Source organism: Cydia pomonella, chromosome 18 (genome assembly GCF_033807575.1).
Source record: "Cydia pomonella isolate Wapato2018A chromosome 18, ilCydPomo1, whole genome shotgun sequence".
NCBI classification, from domain to species: Eukaryota; Metazoa; Arthropoda; class Insecta; order Lepidoptera; family Tortricidae; genus Cydia; species Cydia pomonella.
In genome coordinates this window covers 2,810,712-2,833,839 of record NC_084720.1, presented here as the reverse complement: position 1 = coordinate 2,833,839, position 23,128 = coordinate 2,810,712, and the positions used below count along the sequence as shown (strand labels likewise).

The 23,128-nt window shown below is 38.5% G+C and overlaps 1 protein-coding gene across 4 annotated transcripts in view; it reads left to right on the top strand.

Moving 5' to 3' along the window:
* Nucleotides 1–23,128, top strand: part of LOC133527819 (zwei Ig domain protein zig-8-like) — a 299,524-nt gene that overhangs the window by 265,112 nt on the left and 11,284 nt on the right. For all 4 annotated transcript variants that reach the window (XM_061865003.1, XM_061865002.1, XM_061865000.1 and 1 more), the window contains 2 exons: nt 1,177–1,270; nt 13,502–13,629. In XM_061865003.1, coding sequence (XP_061720987.1) covers nt 1,177–1,270; nt 13,502–13,629 — 222 coding nt within the window. The remainder of the gene's footprint in view (nt 1–1,176; nt 1,271–13,501; nt 13,630–23,128) is intronic.

Sequence of the window (23,128 nt, the reverse complement as noted above, 5' to 3'; positions counted from 1 at the left end):
TTTCATCCCTTAAACAGAATAAATGTCATATACAAAGGAAACAATGATTAAGGCCTGAAATCGAACCTGCGTCCTCCGTTTACGCAACTCGAAATCTCCAAGTATAATATATCGATTCCAGGCCTTAATATTTTTTTCGTTTGTCTTTTAGATCTACGTCTACTTAAAATCTTTTAGTTATATCAATTCCTAGTTAAAATGTATTTTAATTATTAATATTTCAACGAAAACAACCATCGTAAGACTTTTAGATTATACGCCAAAAGCCAACAAAATCATAATTGTTTACATTCTTTGCTATTTCTTTTGAACTTCACTAAGTTTTTTTCAGCGCCACCACTATAAGAATATACACAATCCAGTTAATTCCAGTTAGCCAATACTTTCAAGTACCAAGTTGCTTCCAAATAAATAGCAGAGAACATCAAATAATAAAGACAGTTGATCTCTTATATTTACGTACTTCGTTATTATTGTAGACAGCACTACTGCGCGATACTTATTTGACTCTCAGTCACAGAACGACAAAAAACTAAAGTTAAAATAATATATAAATCAAACAAACAAACAAACAATAATCATTACGCAGAAAAAGGGTATAAATTAAATGTGTTAATGTAAAAAGTCATGAATTTACAATATTACGCTGAGGTCAAACATACGATTTCTAGTTGACATTATTTTTTCAACTTAAAGTCAACTAGAAATCGTATGTTTGATATGCGGATATGTGATAGTGAAAGTTAATTGGAATATTTGCGGGAATCGCCCATTATTAGCTGATAAAGGGCGGGTTCAAATCCAGCAAGCTGTACCCGCACCTTTTTCATTACTTGTAAAATCAAATTGTTGCACATTGTTGAGATAAATACTTACCTACTCTTTGTACGTAAGATGGACTACTTACCTATCTAACCTTTATACCTATGAACTACTGTAAAAAGTAATGTAATAATCGTATTTGTATTTGTAAGTTAAATATAGAGGTCCACTGATTAGTGCCTAAGCATACTATCGGTTTAACTAAGAGGTCCATTGAGAAAGGATCTTTGTTCTTTTTGGACAACAGTTTTTGTTACGAAACACTCTCTGCAAATTGTCTCAAATTTTACAGTCCTTATTACTAGCCGGTCTCCTCATAACCTAGTTTCTAAACTGACTTTTTTTTTTCTTTAGATAAGGTTCCCGCAGCGCCGGGATTCGGGCGTCTATGAGTGCCAAGTCGGCACCACCCCGCCCATTGGTCACCGGATGTATCTATCCGTCGTTGGTAAGTTTTTTATGTATTAAAAGCTTTCATTTAACTTGCCCTTTTTGTATTTATGCTAGTTGGTGTGGGTGAAAACATAGTAGCAAAATTTGACTAACTTCCCGATTTCCGATTGAGTTGAAAAAAGAAAAGAAAATCATCCTTCAAGTGAGGGTCGAAGTTTGTTTGGGTAATCAATAACCGCTGAACCGATTCACATAAAATTTGCTACAGAGATAGTTTGTGTTGTGGGGAAGAAAATATAATAGTTTTTAATCCCAAATTAATCCCTTAAGGTTGTAAAAAGGGATGCAAGTTAGTAAAGGAAATCAATAATTCATAGAACCATTTTAAGACTTTTATCATTTAACTTTTTGTTAGGAATAAATATTTTTTATCCCGTTTTTGTGTTGTTATTTTGATATTGTTTTAATTCATTTCAAATTTAATTGACGTAATTTTCTGGGAGCCGGTTCCTGCCACTTTAAGGGTTATGCATTTTTGACCAATAAGTCATCCTTTAGGGACTGAAAAGCGGGTTGAAGTTTGTATGGGGAATGAGTGAAAAGCAGATTGGAAAAAACCAAAATAATACACGCAAACTAAGTCGCGGGCAAAAGCTAGTTTAAATATAATACGGAACCTACGAACGATAATTTCATGAATAGATACATGATTCAAGCCCTTAGGGGCCCAAATTAGCTTTTCATCCATTGCATGCCAAAAGTCTCATAAATATTAAATTAAAACGCAATTTAAGCTCTTATAGAACCAAAAAGTAACTATAAAGCTATTTGCAGAATCCATCAAACTTTTCAACACGCAAGCAATAATAGCAGTTTGTCTAACTTTGATAAGATATAAATTGGATTAGCACTGAATATTCCGTTATTTGATGGTTCAAAATTTATTGCCTATTGTAGAAACTTTGTCCTTCAGGCATAAACCAATGTATATTTTATTATTTCAAACTGTGTGCCCGATTCATATTTCACGACCGTAACTAACAGTGGCGGATCGTTCAAAGAACTAGATTCCCACCGGCTTGTCTAATTTCAGCCCGTTGAGTACTTTCACGATCGGTTTATGGAGAAAAGGAAAGCAAAATTAGCTCCGGGTTCCCTACGAATATTTGTGACGAGCCGCCACTGGACTAACTAACAAGGTGGTAAATCGGAAATGTTAACAAATGGTACCACAGGTTTGTTACGATATTACATTCGGCCCCTTTAACCGTTACTATTTAATCGATGCTAACTGTATATAGTCAAGTAAGTTTTCAACATGCATACATATAATCACGCCTATTTCACGGAGGGGTAGGCGGAGACCACGGATTTCCACTTGCTACGATCCTAACATACCTTTTTCGCTTCCTTCACTTTCATAACATTCCTCATACTCGCTCGCCGACTTAAGGTGCTCTTGACCTGGCCTTTCTTCAAGGTTTCCCCGATTTAATCAGAGAAAGTTCAGCGAGGTCTACCCCTTCCAGCTCACTCTTCTACTTCTCTCTTATACACTCTCTTTGTTAGCCTTCTTTCACTCATTCTTTCCACGAGTCCAAACCATCTCAACATACCTTTCTCAATTTTTGCCACTACATCTTCGTTCAGTCCACACTTTGCCATCAGGCGATTTGTCTGCTCGTTTCCCTCCTACATTATAAAAAGCGAGGACAATTATGGCAACTTTGTGCTGTACTGCTGTAGCAGCCCGTTAGCCGGTACACTAGGAGTTTCAGGTGGTCTGGTGGTGAGCAGCACGATAAACAGTAGTTGCAATTAAGGTGTAAGTATATTGCGAGTAAAGTAAAGTACAGTTAATAAGTTGAACCTCTTCCTCAAGAATCTAAGATGCGTCTCTACCATGCCTTGCCTGTATGGTGGTTTTATATGAATGTATTGCTAATTCTTCTACTTCCGCTGTCACATTTGTTGTCCGACAAGACGTGTCGAACGTGCGACTCCAATGCGGATTATAATCACGTCTGACATGTACGCGCAACTAATTAAAGTCCAAAATACATGTACAGTGATAAAACTGTACAACTGCAGTTAACTTAGTGCAAAAGTGCAAAGTTTTAGTTCAAAACAAAGTGAAGTCAAAGGAAATTGCCTCGCAGTTGAAGCCTGATGCTTACTCTTACTAGTTGTTTCAAAGTTATTGAAAGTATATCAGGCGTGGAACACTTTGCACTTTATGGCTCCTCTGCATGATGGCCCAGCGCTGGGCCAGCGAGATGGCTATCCGATGACGATAGCTCCTCTACACGATGGCCCAGCGCTGGACCAGTGAGATGGGCATGCGATGGTTGAGAGCAAGCACTATGGAATGGGCCACTGTAGATGCGTATGCACCACCGCTGGCTCACTGTGAACTCGCTGTGGGGCATACAATAATCGACCTCGTTTATCAAAATCAAAATAAGCAGGTGGTATCGATACAAATAAACATGACACGAAAAAATGGCGAACAGTGACTTTTTTTTTTGTTATAGGCGTTTTTGTGATAAAATTGTGATAAAGGGCATCACGCTTAAGTTTGGTATGGAGATAGTTTGACCTGAGGAAGGACATTGAATATTTTGATTATCATCTCAGACGAAGTCACGGGCAGAAGTATCCTATAACACTGTAAGGCCCAATTTCCATTACAACGTACACTTCGGTTCAATCTAATGAGAACCTTTCGTAGACCAAATAAAGTAGCCTTTATTTTGTTTCTCCAAAAAACAAAATTCATCCCAATTTATTATATGTTCATCAAACTAGGTTAAAACGTCGACAGTAAGAAACGGAATATTAAAAAACAAACATGTAGAATTGTAGATTACTAAAAACTATTATAATTGCACAAAATATCGAAATTACAAAAAAAAAAAAAAAAACTGTTTATTTCAGCGTTTGTTTTTGTTATCTTAACTAAGTTTAGCCTTAACTAAGTATATAATTAGTCCTGTTGGCAGTTTGTGCTTACATGTTATTATAATACTATTTGTAACAAAATTAATTCATTTTAATCAGTGCTTTCTTAAGTGTACTCTTTATTTTATCAGGATGTTTTTCTAAAGTTTCTACTACTTGTTTGGGTAAGCTGTTCAGGATATTAGGCAGGTATGTTGGCGAGAGCTTTTTCCCGTATTCATTGTTACTTTTAGTTATTTTAAAGTATGGTTCTTTGGTTAAGGTCCGGAGGTGGGATGGTCTCCTATACCTGTCCAGCTGCCCCAGCAAGTGTTTATATTCTAATATTACAGCAAGTTTTACTTTGTCATATACACTAAATATTCTACAGTACTTAAACAATTCTTTTTATATTGAAGTTTTGTTTTCAAGGGAACTATAGATTTAGTAATATTATATGAATATCATATATTTTTTGTAAGTATGTTTTTTGTAAGTAACTGCATAACTGCAGTGATTCGTAGAAACAAGATTCATTGTTACTGTTTCTGTTGCTAATAATATTTCATATTTTTATTCGATTGTTTAACTATTTTCAAAAAATATTTATATGTGAAACATGCCTATCCTCCTGACGACTGCATTTTGATATTTGCCAGCTTATGTACAGTGACCATCAGATATATCGAAGCGGCCGATGTGCTCAAAAATATTTGAACACGCATTCTAACGCCTTGACAATAGAGGCGTGTTCAGATATTTGTGAGCGACTTGGTCGCTCCGATATATCTGATGGCGACTGTACTACGTGTAGGACGCGGGTCGCCAGGAGGCTAAAGGTTTCAAAAGATTTTGTGTGTCATTTGTATTGAGGATGGATTAAAACTTGAACCTAGATGGTTGAAAATTAAAAATGGATTACTCAGAGAGATTGTGGTCGCTAGAGACTGAGATGTCACATAGTACTGAGGTGTGTGTAGTAGTGTAAGATATAGATATACATAAGTTGACGATGTATGTTGAGTTAGTTACAATACAGACGCTCGCGAGTAAGCACTTGTGTTTGATTTCACCTCTCAGTCCCATACATGCCACATGGCGACCGTGACCTCGAGCGCGGGCTCCGCCGGGCCGCACGATGTTAGTGTCAGCGTTTTCGCCGCCTCAGTGTTAGCGTGATTATTACAATATGGGCTGCGTAAGCGACAGTACTGCAGACTATTAATACGATTATGGACAATTTTCGTGTAGAAAAAATACAGTAACGCAGGCGTGATGGGGCAAGGATACAGCAAACAGGAGGAGAAAGAGGTTGTGATCACCCAGAATGCGGTTGGATCGAATGATGCGACGGGCACGAGCGAGCATCACACAAAGGTCAATAACATCCTTATAAGCGTTCTTTTCGTCGTACTCGCCCTCATCGGTTGCTGCGTCCTGTACAAGTTTTTCAAGAAGGCACAGCAAAAATACATACACAAAGAAGTCAGGAGAGAAGTTTGGGCACGATTGCAAGCTAGGCTGTCCATGAGGAAGTCAGTTCCGGCCAAGGACGACGAGGAGGAAGGCGCATAAGCGGTGGATGAAAGCGCGGCGTTCTACGTATAGTGTGTGTGTGAAGTGAAAAGTGTCGGGAGTGAAAAGCGTCGGAAATGTTAAGGGTATGAATTTAGAATTACAGACTATATATAATAAGTTAGAAAATATACGCATACACCTACGAAAATTAGGCGAGGCTAGAAGGCAACTAAAACAAGGTCAGGAAAAAATTGACAATGCACAGTTGATATATGAGGACTATCAATCTTTAATCACTTCTGTTAATTTAGATGATCTGTCTGAGTCCGAGGAGTGTTATATTTTAGAATTATTATGTGAAAAAATAGATAAAGCTTATAGTAAAATTTTACAATATAAAGTTTTAGAGTGTGTAACCGAAAAACCAATTAAAATGGAGAAAAAATTCGAAATAAAGGAAGCGAACAGCTTAATACCTATTTTGGACGGCAAGGAGGAGACCGTGGAAAAAATGATCTCCGGTATTGAAATGCTAGACAGTATATTGAACGAAAGTTGCGAGAAAAAAATACTAATTTCATTTGTCCTTAAAACAAGAATTAATAAAATTGCGCAACTAAAACTTAAATCGAGTTATGAAACTGTTGTCGATTTAGTGACTGATCTACAAAAATATTTGTTGCCGAAGAAATCCGCAGTCTCTTTACTTGAACAATTAAATAACATAACACAGCGCGATATGTCTATTACTCAATATGGTGATAAGATCGAGGAGTTGTTCATTGGCCTAACGATAGCGCAAGCCGACGGGAAGCCCGAGGCGCGCGATGTCCTTAGACCAATCAACGAGTCCTTAGCTATAAAGAAATTCACGGACGGTTTGAGGAACCGCCGTCTTAGTACCATTTTAGCAGCCCGAGAATACACAGAATTAAAAGAAGCTGTCAGAGCTGCCCAAGACGAGGAGCTGGCGCGACCCCAGCCCGAGCCAGTAGTCATGAACATGAACTACGGCTACAGAAGAGGTTTCCAGCAGCCACAGCGCTACGGCTGGCGTGGGCGCGGGCCCACCAGCTACCAACCCAATCGAGCCAGAGCCTACCACAGCCCATGGATACCACGCTATCCCACTAATAGAGGTACTGTACCTAGTAATAATTTTCACAGGGGCCGTGGACAACGTACGAATTTTAGGGGACATCCCAGTACTCGCAGGAGTCGTGGACACCGCGGAAACGTGTATACATATACACACGAGCCGCAGACCCCCCACAGTTCGACAAGTAACGAGACAGACAGAGTTCAGTTTTTTCGAGCATAAAGTTTTAACTATATGTGACGGATTAGACTATGTAAATTTTACTGTAGGTGGAAAAAATCTTATTCTTATGATTGACAATGGCGCAAGTATATCAATTTTACAACAAAGTAACGTTCCCACAGAATCGCAGATATATGAGAAGGGTACTATTATATCAGGAGTAGGTGGCAGTATTACTAGTAAACAAGTGGCGGACGTGACTTTACATGACGGAAATACGATACAGATTAGGCATAGGTTTCACGTTTTGCAAGATCAGGATATGCCGTGTCATGCGGACGGAGTACTTGGTTTAGACTTCATGCGAACTTATAATGCGATCATAGACTTAACAAAGGACGAGCTTACTTTGCATTATGGAAATCAAAGGTGTGTGTTACGAATACAAAGAAGTAATGAAAACGAAACTTGTTTATCTTTGTCAGCGAGAAGTGAGTCTATACATTTAATTAAAGTAAAATCATTCGATTTAGGAAAGGATTACGTTATAAACTCCGAAAAATTGGCCGAAAATGTATTTTTGGCGGGAAGTATAAGTAGAGTTAAGCAAAGTAGAATACCAGTGCGAATTTTAAATACAAGTGACGAAAACATAAAATTACCTATTTTTGAACCTATTTTAGATAATTTGAGTGATTATAACATTTGTAACTTTCAAAAATGCGACAACGGAGTAGAAAGGGTTAAAAGGTTATTGTCGTCTTTGAAGTTAAATCATTTAAATGACGAAGACAGAAAACTTATAGAGTCAATATGTGCCAAATACGCCGATGTTTTTTATTTAGACGGGGATAAATTAGGAACTACGAATGTATCTACCCAAAGTATCACTGTGAAACCGGACACGAAACCCATATATACGAAACCGTATAGGTTGCCAGCGTCAATGAAATCGGAGGTTAATAGGCAAGTCGATCAAATGATTAAAGACGATATAATTGAAGAATCTAAAAGCGATTGGAATAGTCCGATACTATTAGTACCGAAAAAGTCTGACAACAATACAAAGAAATGGCGTTTAGTCATCGACTACCGAAAAGTAAACAATGTTATCCAGGACGACAAATTTCCACTGCCAAATATTACCGATATTTTAGATTCCCTGTCAGGTGCAATATATTTTAGCCATCTTGATTTACAGCAGTCTTATTATCAAACAGCATTGGACGAAGACAGTAGGAATATAACTTCGTTTTCATCAGGTCAAGGTCAATTCCGTATGAAAAGGCTCCCAATCGGCCTCAAAATCAGTGCCAGTGCATTTTCCCGGGTAATGTCAATAGCAATGTCAGGACTTTCATATGAAAAGTGTTTTATTTACATGGACGATCTAGTTGTTTTCGGCAGAAACATGGACCAACACAATAGAAACTTAATCGACGTATTAGAAAGATTACGTAAGGTCAACTTGAGAGTAAACCCCCAAAAATGTGATTTTCTGAAAAAACAACTACTTTATTTAGGGCATGTAGTATCAGCGGAAGGCGTGTTACCAGATCCGCAAAAAACTAAAGTTTTAGAGAATTACCCAACACCAACAAACAGTGATGAAGTTAGGAGATTCGTAGCCTTTTGCAACTACTATAGGAAATTTATTCCAAATTTCGCAGAAATAACATTACCATTGAACAAATTATGTAGGAAAAATATACCATTTCAATGGACAGAGGAATGCCAAAATTCGTTTAATAAATTAAAAGAGAAACTTATTACTCCCCCTATCTTACAATACCCAGATTTTTCATCAGAAAATGAGTACATTTTGAAAACAGATGCATCCTCAAGGTCAATCGGTTCGGTACTATGTAACAAAGATCAGAGACCTATAGCTTATGCTAGTAGACCCTTGAATAAAGCCGAGTTAAATTACCCTGTCATTCAAAAGGAGCTTTTAGCAATCGTCTGGAGTGTACGCTATTTTAGACCTTATTTATTTGGAAAACAGTTCACAATAATGACGGACCACAGACCACTCTTATACCTATTCAGCATGAAGGATCCGTCAAGTAGATTAATTAAATTTAGATTGCAATTAGAGGAATATGACTATAAAATAGTATATATAAAAGGAAGTTCGAACGTAGTGGCAGACGCGTTAAGTAGAATTTCAATTTCGTCCGACGAATTAAAAAGTATGAGCGAACAAGTTACAGTTATGACAAGGAAACAGAGTAAAAAGTTGAGGCAAGAGGAGGAGTTGTGTGACGAGAGTGTAGGAGATCTTAGTATACCCGAGAATTCAAGGTCTGATCAGCCGAGAATTGCGGAAATATTAAGAAAACCTAATGACTCAATAGAAATGTTGTTTGAATCAGAACACGAGTTAAGAAAATTAAGAAAAAATAAGTTAATAACTAGAGAAAAAGATTGTTTCGCGTACGCAAGGGATAAAAAACGTCTCTACATAAACCTTAACTATATGTCTCATTTCACGCGAGCCGTATTTGTGAATATGTTGAGTGATTTCTGTAGAAATATAAATATAGACGAGTTATGTATGATAAAAAATGATAAAAACGCGTTATTTATAAAAACATTGTTAAATGAAATAAAACGATGAAAGACTGGTCCGGACCGCGAATAAAAATCCTAGGAAATATAATCCGAATAGATGACAAAGACGAGAGACGAGTTATCATTAACGACTATCATTTACTACCAACCAGCGGACATGCCGGCGTTCGCCGAATGGTTAGTAACATCAAGTCTAAATATTATTGGTCAACTTTAGAGAGTGACGTCAGAGACTTCGTGAAAAAATGCAGTAAATGTCAAGTAACAAAGTACTCTAAAAATATACGACAACCTATGGTTATCACGACAACAGCGTCGTCAGCATTCGAGAAAATATACCTCGACTTGCTTGGACCGCTAGACACCGATACAAAAGGTAATAAGTACATTCTAACGTTACAATGCGAGCTAACGAAATACATTGAAGCTTACCCATTGCAACGCAAGGATGCGATTAGCGTAGCAAAAACTCTAGTTAGTAATTTTATATTAAGATACGGTATTCCAGGTATGATATCAACGGACCGAGGTACCGAGTTTATGTCATCCACTATGGAAGAAGTATGTAAGTTATTAAAAATAAATAAGATTAATTCGACCGCTTATCACCACCAATCGATAGGTGCTTTGGAAAATATGCACAAACATTTAGCCGCTTTTATGAGAATTCAGTGCGATGGTCACCCGGACACATGGTGCGATTGGCTACCGTTCTGGTGCTTTGCATACAATACAACAGTACATTCAATTACAAAGTATACCCCATTTGAATTGGGTTTCGGAAAGAAATGTCAAATCCCTAGTAATCTGATTAAAACTGTACAACCACTGTATAATCCCAATAATTATGCTCTAGAATTAAAATACAGACTACAAATAGCTCATAAGGATGCCAAGGAAAATTTGTTAAAATCTAAGGAATTACGAAAAAAATATTATGATAAGTTATCTAACTCAGTGACTTATAAAAAGGATGATCTAGTTTTGATTAAGTCAGAAACTGGAAAAAAATTTGATAATCTTTTTAAAGGACCTTTTAAAGTGATTGAGGACGATGGAGTAAATGTTAAGTTAGAAATAGATGGTAAGATCGATCTTGTCCATAAAAATAGGACTAAGATTTTTAACCAGTGACTCATGTGTCACTGCTCTTTTTTTGTCATGTTGTGTTAACATTAATAGTTTGACTTTATGTAAACATATTTCATAATTGTGTTTTGTTGTACTATCGATATGTTTAGATTTCTTTAAATAAAACAAAATGTTTGATAGTGTATACATAGTTTTATATAAAAAAAAATTAATTTACATCAATTTTTTTTTCTCAACAACCCCCCAGATGAGGTGTGTGTAGTAGTGTAAGATATAGATATACATAAGTTGACGATGTATGTTGAGTTAGTTACAATACAGACGCTCGCGAGTAAGCACTTGTGTTTGATTTCACCTCTCAGTCCCATACATGCCACTACTAACTACGTCCAAAAGAGAGGTATGGGCATTGTGAATGTCATCTCGCTTTGTGTGGTAGGGCACAGCCAGTGGATGTCATTCCAGATCTAGAGCAGAGCCCAACTGGAGAAGTACCTCCACCATACAGAAAACAGCAGCCAAATAACACTAGACCCTACTCATAGTGTTGTGTTCCTGCCGGTGAGTAAGGTTGCCAGAGCTCAATGAGGGGGGGCGGGTTTAGGGTCGGCAACGCGCATGTAACTCCTCTGGAGTTGCAGGCGTACATAGGCTACGGAGGCTGCTTACCATCAGGCGGGCCGTGTGCTTGTTTGCCACCGACGTAGTAAAAAAAATGTCATTGTGGTAAGGTACAAAGTGGCACGCGAAGTGGTTAGAATACCTATATGAAAAATGTTATTCAAATATTTTGGCTACAGAACGCTAGAAATGTAGGTCAACTACTTATCTTCCCAAATCTAAACACGTACACTGCAGCATCAATGTTGATTCTATGCATTTATGATGTAACAGTTGCGCTATGCATAGCAAAATGCACATTGAATGCACTTCGTATGCATTGTGAAATAATCATATTAGCATATATGTATGACGCATGACATTAAATGTGTTTTGATCTCCTAACAACTGTATCTAGTACGAAACAGTGGTGTTCGGGACATTTGGGAGGCGTAGAGCCAAAGCCAACACGTTGAGATCCATTTTATTTGCGGCAGGCAGTGACTGGCCTCCAGAAACACTGTAACCGTCCGTTACGGTTTATGGTTCAATTTGTAATGGTTAATGGTCAATTCTAATTAACGTTCGGCCAACACTGCCCACAAAGAGGTCCGCTACAAAAAGCGACATCTAAGATGGCTCAAGGGCAACTGAACAACGGTGTGAGGGCTGAGGGTTGAGAGGTGTCACTGAACTAGACGGGTAGCCAACTCGTCACTTACTGGCAACTTTATTTTTAAATAAAACTTAAATATCAAAACATCGAATTGCAGTGAAGAATAAAAAATGAATTGTAAAGAAAATATACTTTTTTTTTTAATTAAAAACTGATCGGCGATTGGCTCTAGTCACACCTGATGGAAAGTGAAGACAGGGACTAAAATGGAGCTCACCGGTTCAGTAGTAGCCTATTCACTCTTGCTTTAAAGTGACCGAGGTCATATTTATCAGGGAATACAGATGGCGGGAGCGCATACCATTCTTTAGCCGTCCGTAACAAAAAAGAAGAGGCAAACCGTTTAGTGCGAACAAATGGAATGTTTACCACGAACGGGTGCATTCGCTCCCCACGCCTGGACGTCCGATGATGGAAAGGGGAAGGTGGGATCAGATCGTGCAGTTCCTGTGTGCACTCCCCGAAATGTATCCGCTAGAACACCGATAGGCTAGCGTCTCGACGGCGATGCTCAAGGCTCTGTAATTTTGACTTGATAGATGGGTCATCGCTAAAAAGTCTATGAGCCCGGCGCTCTATCGAGTCCAGGGCCGCCAGCTGATATTTGGCGGAACCGTCCCATAGGTGGCAGCAGTATTCCATGCTCTAGCGGACCTGTGCTTGGTATAGGGAGAGAAGCTGATTCGGCGTGAAATACCGCCTCTTCTTAAATAGGACACCAAGTTTTTTGGCAGCAGTTTTAGCCCTGGACTCAATAGTCAACCCGAAGTTTAAACTCGATTTTAAACTTAGACCAAGGAGCTCTAAAGTGTTAGTCACGGGAAGGGACACATTTCGGAGAGTGGGAGCCAAGGTGAACTGGCTCCGTTTTGCGGTGAAAAGACACGCCTGTGTTTTGGTGGCGTTGAATCCGACCAAGTTGGCTTCGCCCCATTCGGCCACGGCGTTCAAGGACCTAGACCTATACCTACCTTTATGGAGTGTATCCATAAACAACCAGGGGCGAAACCTCCATAGAACACAATTCCCATCGGCTTGTTTAATTTCCAGATAAACTAGTTGAGCAATTCTCTTTGATCTCACGGAGAAAAGGAAGGCTAAGTTAGCTAATATTGAGTAAAAATTTTCGTTAAAAGTCTAAAAATGTATTCTGTAAGTAGGCTAAAGGGCTCTTTCACAAGTCAATACAACATTTACAGTGACATCATACATTGAAGTGAAAATACACAGCAACATTTATAAATACTGCAGCCAATACCTGGGTACATATTAGAATATTCTTAAAATAACATAAGTAATTTTTGAGTCATGTTAATATGGTCATACTAAATTTCACCATGGGACTAACCACAAGATCGCGGGAAAAAATCAAATAGATACCTTAAGAGCCCGAAGCACACGAAACGTATAAGCTCAGGAGTACATTTTTTTCAAGATTTTCATATCGGTCCCATGGGAAACCTTGTTCAGTATAACCATTTTCATTTATTTTTGACATTCGGGATCACGACCCCAAATCACCCAGCATGATATTTTTGGTTCTCGTCTTTCTATGGATGGGCGTTAGCAGATTTATCTCGAAAAATATTAAAACGAAGCCAAATTTTGTCCTTTTGTCCCAACAGAACCGCTGACGACGATCCTGGGAGGTCCAGACCTGTTCATCAACATGGGCAGCACCATCAACCTGACGTGTGTGGTGCAGCACTCCCCTGAGCCGCCTCCGGCTATTAGATGGACACATAATGAAGAGGTAAGCTTCCCAGGTAGAGTTTAACGTACTGCCATCAGATATATCGTAGCGGCTAAGGTGGCTACAATTAATGTCGGAACAAAACCTCTATTATCAAAAAAAAAAAAAAAAAGAAATTTATTCTGGTAAAAAACCATGCTTCTATAATTTTTTCTGCTGCCAAACTGCAAGACAGTTTGTTGGCAGAGGAATTTGGATCAGATGTTAAAGTGCATGTTCAGATATTTAAAAAACCTCAACGGCTACAGACGTAGTGCCATAAACTGAAATAGATATCATACAATAAGAAAAAATGACCAAGTCCATCGGTAGCCCAGGCGGGAATCGAACCCACGCTGCTTACGCGGCTAACATTCTGACCTCTAGACCACCCGGCCACGGTGGTACCCGTCCTAAATTCTCTGGTGTACACTATCTTTGAAATGCTAAGCGCCTCGACCAGCTCTAAAGGGCGAGCAGTGTGTGCTTGCACCTCAGGTACGAATCTTTTACTGGATTTCGATATAGCGAGAGAAAAATTATTTCATACTAACAAATATGACTGTATTAATTGTCTGGGAATAAATAATTTTTATATTTATTTTATTTTATTTATTTCATAAAACAATTTGATCTGTGCTAGTTGGAAGTAATGGTCCGTAGTTTGTGATAATTTTAGAACGTTTTTACAAACTTTTAACGCTTTAATCACTCTAATGTTTATCTTGCTTATGTTTGCTGAATTATTGAACCGAAATCCTATTAGTAACTTGTCGTAGAAGCTAAAATTTACGCGACTGCCTTGAGAAACTTGGCAAAGGCGAGCTTACTGTGGCTTCAAATAGTACTGAGCACCTAACTTCCTTTAACTAATATTGGTTTCCCTCTTGAAGTTATGTAGGTAACAAGAACACATTGTATTTAGGTACCTTACCTACGTAACTTTTATGGGATTATATACGCGTCAAATGGATAGAAGATTAAGATAAAGATAGTTTATTATTTAAGTAGGCATATTACAATGCGCTTATGAACGTTAAATAAAGCTACGCCGGCTCTAAACCTACACCTCTGAACCCAGAAAATTTGAATCTCCCCTAAATTGTAAGAGGGTATCCCAATATGGGACCGGCAAGAAATCCGGGGTGTATACTCGTATTTTCAAATCATTACATCTTATAACTAACAAGCAATGAAAAAATACAATTTAAATTAATATGGAACCAGAACAAAAACAAAATAACATGACTGATGATGGTCCCTATGTCAGTTCATTTCTGTACAAAGTGTAAAAAAATGTGGGGATCCATTTAACGGTAATTGTGTTCTGATTAGGAGAAAGTAGAAGAAAAAAAATACGTGAAAATTTCTTGGCCTCTCTATGGAGGATTGGGTCATGAGTTACTGGAATGACCTACCCCATATAATTTTTTTGAGTCAAAAAAATTTTGCTACTTTTTCCTTATCAGGACACGATACTAAGCCTTTAAATGGATCCCCACTATTTTTGTTACTGCTTGTATGGAATAGCTGTTACATAAAATATTTTTATTCTTGTTTTTTGAAGATTACATTTATAAATAAATAAATATTATAGGGATATTCTTACACAAATTTAAACCCACAAAACCCACTAGGCCAAACCCGTCGTAAAAAAAATACATAGATAAATATGGTGAAAAACATTATTTATCGATAATTTTTTTTAATTAAGTCCAACCAAAAGACACAGGAACATTGTATTCTATAAATTACACGATGAAATATAATTTGCATCGATTCGCCATAAAAATTACAAATTATATTTGGCAAACTGTATAAGTAGGCAAACATTGTAATCCATCATGTAACCACTTGTATCTTTTATGTCAAACTTTCATCATTTTAGGTATCTAGAGAACGTTTAGGTTAATCGAACGAACTAGACACATCGATCAATCTTGTCACACGCTTAAGTTCTCTTAGAGGGAAGGTCTAAGAAAACATGCTTTCAAGCAGAAACCTAAAGAGAAAGATTTTTATAGTACTTCAGTGGCAATAATAAGTCCACTTTTGACATTATATTCCGAGAATTTTGTTTATTTGGTATAATCCAATCCCAAGTTACGAGGGTTCAAAAATACGTCGAAGCGCTTCGCTTTGCTCGTCTTGGCGGGCAGATAAAGACATTGACGGTTTCACATTGTTCGATACGATATATTTATTTATTTATTTAATCTTTATTGCACAAAAGAAAACAATCTTATAGTACAAAAAGCGGACTTAATGCCACGAGGCATTCTCTACCAGTCAACCTTAAGGCTAAGCAGAGAGATTGAGAGCGGTGCTACAATTACAATAGCAAAACAAATCAAGCAAAAATACATAAAATAACATATACATACAAACATAATACACACATACATATATAAATAAATATATATATATACACATTATAAATAAATATATATATATATATATATATATATATATATATTTATATATATATATAAATATATATATATATAAAGACGAAACATCTGAAGCTAATAAATAAATACATTAAGAATCTTTCATTCTGCTGGCAAAGAAAGCACGTAATGATTTTTTGAAAGCGAACTTATTTGGCGCATTTTTGATGTAAAAAGGAAGTCCATTCCAAAGACGCGCCACCTGCACGGTGAACGAATTTGACATGAACCCAGTCCGGTGAAGAGGGATGGACAGAGACATATTGCCAGAAGAGCGAAGTTGACGGTCGCGGGTAACGCCATAATATTGAAAGAAGTATTTGAGGTATTCAGGAGAATGTGGATCGTTAAGCACAGAAAAAAGAGTGGAAAGCAAGCGAATATTGCGTCGTTGACGAATGGGAAGCCAGCCAAGTTGTGCGCGAAAAGAAGAAACGTGATCATATATAGGATGTCGGATGATTCTTGGAGAAAAAAAATCTGCTAGGCATCAAGTTCTTTTTATGGTTTAAGGTTGTCTTTTGATTAATGAACATTGAATTTATTTTTTAAGAAGCAGAAACGTCTGCGAACGATGCTATTGAGCTGAAAATAAATTAAAAAGTGGAAAAAATACTGCCTTGATATTTGCTTTGTTTCTGCCTCTTAGCACATCGTAACTAGACCCATATGGTGGGAAAATTCGCTGGCTATGGATGAGGTCTTGATGGCTCAGTTGGTTGAGTGCTGGAGTATCGATCCAGAGGCCGTGAGTTCAAGTCTCATCCAAGGCAGTACTTTTAAATTTATTCTAAGCTCAATGAACATTGTAAAAATAAATAAATAAATATAAATAGGAGCTTTTGAAGTTTTTAGTTCCTTGTCATCGTATCCGACATCCGATATCAAGTCGGTTAATGTGAAAACGCTCTTACACATAATTAACTTCATGTATGGTTTTTTAAAACCCCCAGTTATATAGTTTGAATATTTGAAACTTATACAATTATATTAAATTAAGTATTGAAAGGTTTTTAACCATTGAAATGCCTATAATTTTCTGCGCGAATTTGGCAGAACTGATGACGTCACAGCACCGACGCAATTAACGTTTGTTTGTTTGTTTGTTGTAACGGTTGTTTGTTTGTTTGTTCTTTGAGTATTTCAGCTATTTAGTACTTAGTGTTCGTTTTCCCGGGAATGCCATTTATTTGTGTCTTTCACACGAATATTTGATCCTGAGTTATGGATCTATTGAAAATAGTTAATTAGATAAATAAAATAGTAAAAAAAATTATAAAATATTATAGATGATAAAATAATGGGTTGATGTGAGTATAGGGACAAATAATCCATAAGTATTTGTAAGTAGTTTTATGTCATAGTTTTTTTTTACATTTTTACATTGTTTGGACCTTTAAGCTTGTATAGTACATTTACTAACACAGCTATGGATACTGATGGTCCGAAATACCTTACCTTATACCTTAAAACTAGCATTCATTTTCTTGTTTTTAGTCGTATTTTTTTTCTCAGAGTAGTTATTGCTTTTTTGTGTCCGTTCATGCTTACCTATTTATTGTTACTAGCATACCAACATATTATTATAAAATATTATATATCTTAAAACAAAAAAAATACACAAATATGACTTCGATGGGTTTCGCAACCCTGAAATGTCAGGGATCCGGCCGCGGAACCGCCGGAACTTGACACTTTTAGGACAAAACTCCTCCTTGTTGAAGATCGCTAAATGTTCAGTCGGAACGCTAACCACAAAATAATTAAAATTCACATTGTGTCGGGGTTCCAACTTCTCAACCGCGAGGACTAATCTGAACATGACTCATACATACTTTACGATCTCCTCGAACTTAATAAAGGGCATGCATTAATAGCATGCCGTTCAAATATAAACTTCATGCATATAGCGAGTTTTCTTTTATCTAACAATTTACAAAGTCATTTACTGTTAAACTCACAGTTGAAAATAAAGTATCATTATTAGCACTCAATCGCACAGTTGAATACGTAGCCAATTCAAAACCCAACTGCGTCCGTTTGAACGCGAAATTTCCAAACGTAACGATTCAAAGCAGTTTTTAAATGTTTCTAACCACCCGTAACGTTTTGCGGCGAACCAGTTGAAGTGTTATCCGATAATGCGTGGTTAAGCGGCATTCAATGATTGGTTTAGTTTGGTTGAGTGTACGGAAGAGTTACAAGTAGGAGTAAAAATTGATTGTTATTGTTGAAGTACCATGAAATAGTTGTTAATTTTTTTCTGGCCTAGTTAGACAAGTTAGGTATAGTTGTGCCCTTTAACATATCTTAAATTTTTTTGTAAACTCATGCTACAAAATAAAGTCATAACGTTGCGGTGGACCGGCCTTACGGACAATAAGACTGGGGCCAGTACAGCGGTGTCACGCACACGAATTCGAGCTAATCGTGCAGTCTTACTCCACAATGCGATTGGTTGATGAGTTCACATCACGCGGGCAATAGGTCGCAACTAGTTGCTTTAGACTGCACGATTGTATTCGAGAGTAACACCACTGAACTAGAGCCATTCTTTATGCCCGTAAGGCCCGTAGATAATATATATATGTCAACGTTAGTATCTGTTTTTTTTTTATATAGGTATCCATCAAAATGGAATATCTTGTTACCGAATCCTACGATCGATTATAGACTAGTGTTATTAAATAACGCCGTATTATGTACATCTATAACACCACGAAGAAAATATTATTTTATTTTATTCGTTCGGCACTAAAGATGTGACAAAGTGCCCAAAATGATCCGGTCTTTTGGCGAGACTATAAGCGCCATAAAAACATTTCTATGCGATTAGCTTCGACGCTAAGCTAAAATTTTCAAGGGTTATAAAAAAGTTTAACAGAACGAGTAATATTGCCATTAAAATACTATATAATAAAGGAAATTTTATACAAAATATGAACTCCTTCAACATTACGAAACCGACTCAGGTATTCAATTCCAAATTTTGTTGAGGTAACTTTTGAGTACCGATGATACATTCCTTTTACTTAGCGCTGATCAACCAAATACTTTTACTAACCAGCTGTTGACGCTAGAAACTCATACGTAAAATCTGCCATAAATAATAATAGTTTATAAATACATAAATAAATACACATATATATCATGTAAAACTATAATATAAATATCCTAATGTTACTTACCTATAACGCCATCTGTGTACCTAGTTAAGTAAAACGTTTTTTATAATAAAGCGTAATGTGAAGGAAATGGTATGCATGTGTGCATCGGTTGACCTCTAGTCGCCATTGCACCTTGTCGAAGCGCACACGTATACCGTTCGCTCGCATTTTTGGCAATTTTCGACTCAAAACCGTCTTCTCACTCCCGCACCATACCTACAATCGACAATTTGGTACTTCGACCGGATCACGGGAACAAAACCTGTAAGCAGGACTAGTTGTACGATGCGCAGTACAACGCCGCGCAGTGTTATTCAAACGCGACGCATGAAGAATGAAGCATCTTCCAATCTAGTGGAGAATGATGGAGAACCGTCAGCTCAGCAACTCCAGCCTATGCCTGAGCAACAATCTGAAAATAATGTGGAAGCCAAGAACGACCTTGTGGAGCCGCACCCTCCGCGCAGTAATAAATCAGTATCCTCGTCGGTTTTTATGGCAAAAAAAATGCAGTTAGAACTTGAGGCTGCAAAGTGTAAGGCTAGAATCGACAAAGAATTAATCGATAAACAATTAGCTTTGGAGATCGCAGCTCTGGAAGTGCAATCAAATAAAAGTGACAGATCTCATCGTTCTGCTAGCTCCAGTTATAAAAAGGTTGAAGAATGGCTCATGCGCAGTAATCAAGTTACAGAAAAAGAACCACGTCAAGAAGATCAACAACCCGAAACGACCAGCGGCGTTAACGGCGAGCCGACCGCCGTTCCCGCCGATAAGCCGGGCGCGCCGTGCGCCGACTACCCGGCCGCCGCTGCCGCTCTCGCTGGTGAGCCCGTCGCTTTTCGCACCGATGAACTAGACGCTGTTCACGCCAAGTTGATCGCCCCTCACGCCGATAAATTGACCGCCGACCGCACCGACAAGCCACCGACTAAGCCGGCTCCGCAACCCACCGCTCAGCCAACTCCGCAACCCTCCACTCAACCAACTCCGCAGCCAGCAGCTCTGACAGCATCCCAGCAGTCTGCGCGTGATTTGAGCGATATCGAAAAATTAGCTAACGCGCTGCAAAGTGCCATTAGTGCCTCAACTTCGAAAACCCAAAGCCCAGAACTAATAGCCAGATTGGTGACATCTAAGGACTTGCCGTTGTACTTCGGAGACCCCATGGAATGGCTGCAATTCAAAGATGCTTATGAAGAGACAACATTGCGCTGCAAATTCAGTGACTCAGAAAACGTAGGCCGATTGCGCAAATGTTTACGTGGCGACGCTAAAGAGGCAGTTGTATCGATGCTCAGCGGCAAAACTGATCCAAAGATTATCATGCAGACCCTCGGACTTCGTTTTGGTCACCCAGAAGTGATTATTACCAAAATAGTCAACCAAATCAAGAAACTGCAACCGCTGTCTCAAGCTTACCACAATGAAATTGTTGTTTTTGCTACAAAGATAAAAAACTTTGCCGTAACCGCCCGCTCCATTGATCAAGCTGATTATTTACGGAGCCCGGAGCTAATAAACACCGTGCTGTCTAAGTGTCCAAGTGTTCTTATAAATCGGTGGGGTGACTACGCATATGAACATTTATGTGAGAGTAATAGGTCAAAGTTCGAACATTTATCGGATTTTTTAGAACGAGAGGCTATAAAGGCAGCCTCAGCAGGAGTGTCTCACATTTACAGTCAAGCTGAGAAGAATAGAAAACAGCATGAAGAGCGACGAGGTAGCCAACACCCTATTCTACTAATGACTGACACAGAGAAATGCAACTTCTGCAAAGTATCTAGCCACCCACTGCCAGACTGTCCACGGTTCAAGCGAGCGATGCGGCTCGATCGCTGGCGTTATGTACGCTTTAGCAAATTATGTTTTAAGTGCTTAATATCACAGCATGATAAGCAGACCTGCCCCGCCGCGGCCTGTAACGTGGATGACTGCGGCCAGGATCATCATAAATTACTACATTGGATTCCAAAAAAGAACAATGGTTTAAGTGAGAACTGTGTTAACTTTATTGACAATGAATTCTCCGTACAGTCGAATGAGAGTGAGACCGCGGACTTAAGTGACTATGTAAATAACATAAACATTCATAACAAGAAAGTGCTATTGAAAGTAGTATCATTAGTGGTGCACGGACCTAATGGGAGCAAACGAGCCTGCGCGTTACTCGATGACGCGGCATCGGTGTCTCTGTTATCAGCTGATCTCGCCGAAACATTAGGCTTGCGTGGCCACAGTAAAACGTTACAAGTTCGAGGCGCTTGGAAAAATACAGATTTACAGTGCAAAAGTGAGATAGTAAACTTAACCATTACAAACAACACCGGTGAATCTTTCCATTTGAACGCGCGTAAAATGAGTGATCTTAATTTGCCAGTACAAAAACTATCTAGTGTTAAATTTGAGAGCTACGAACATTTAAAAGACTTTAAGCAACATGTATTGCGCTACGACGTTAAACCACAATTGTTAATTGGTCAGGACCATTATCATTTGCTCGAACCTCTTACAATAATACGGGGAAGCAAAAATAAGCCTTATCTCACACGCACACCGCTCGGCTGGTGTGTTCATGGTAACATATGCGCCGCGCCCGGCGGCCGGCTACGAAATGACGCAGCACTTTTGTCAACGCGAGCGCAGCCACCGCATCACCCGGCGTCTGGACCCCCCGCCCCCGTGGCCCCCGCTGACTTATCGCCCTTGTCTTATCAGCTATTAACGCCGTGCGTAGATAATGCATATTATTTACAAAATAAAGGCTACAATAACAACACTTCCGACCCGGAAACGATTGCACTTATTCATAATATGGATAATTGGGAATCACAAGAAGAAAATGAAGACCTAAAAAACTTAACAGCGATGGTACGTCATTCATTTGCATTAGAGGCGATCGGTGTTACTACGAAACCTCGACAGAGCAAGGATGATTTACAGGCGATTTCAATTCTCGAAAACACTGCCAAGCTAGCTAATGGAAGATGGGAAGTTGGCTTGCCATGGAAAACTGATGCCGCCCTGTCGGATTCGTATTCTATGGCTTTAAGAAGATTACTTTGCCTCGAAAGAAAATTTAAAAAAGACGTGGATTATTTTTCCCGTTATCGCGAAAGAATAAACCATTTATTTATTAATGGTTATGCTCGAGAAGTAAACACTTGCACGACTACGGGACGCATATGGTATTTGGCTCACTTTGGAATTGATAATCCAAATAAAAAGAAATTAAGAGTTGTTTTCGACTCGGCGGCGACCTCTGGCGGACGATGCTTGAACGATTTTTTATTACAAGGTCCAGACTTGCTTCAGTCGCTTTTGGGAATTATGTTTCGATTCAGGGAGGGTTCTATCGCTTGGGCCGGAGACATTAAAGACATGTTTCTTCGAATAAGGATTAGAGAGGAAGATCAGAACGCGCTGCGGTTTTTATGGCGCGAAAGTCCTTCAGAGCCTGTGAAAACTTACGCCATGACGGCTTTGATTTTTGGCGCGAACTGCGCTCCGTTCGTTGCACAATTTATTAAAAATAAAAACGCGCAACGTTTCGAAACTGACATGCCTGACGCCGTGAACGCTATAATTAAATCCCATTACATGGATGACTACCTGGATAGCCACGACAACGAACAAACAGCTGTGAAAGTTATCAATGACGTTTTGAAAATCCACAAGGATGGCGGATTTGAAATGAGGAATTTAACAAGCAACAAAACTGAAATATTAAGTTGCATGCCAATAGAGACATTGAGTCCGAGCGCAATAAGGTTCAAAATGGGTGGAAAAGACCTTTGCGAACGAACATTGGGTTTGTTATGGAATCCCGTTATCGACTCGCTCGGGTTCGATCTGTCGCTCAAGCGCATTCCTGATGAGATATTGTCATTTAAAAAAGTG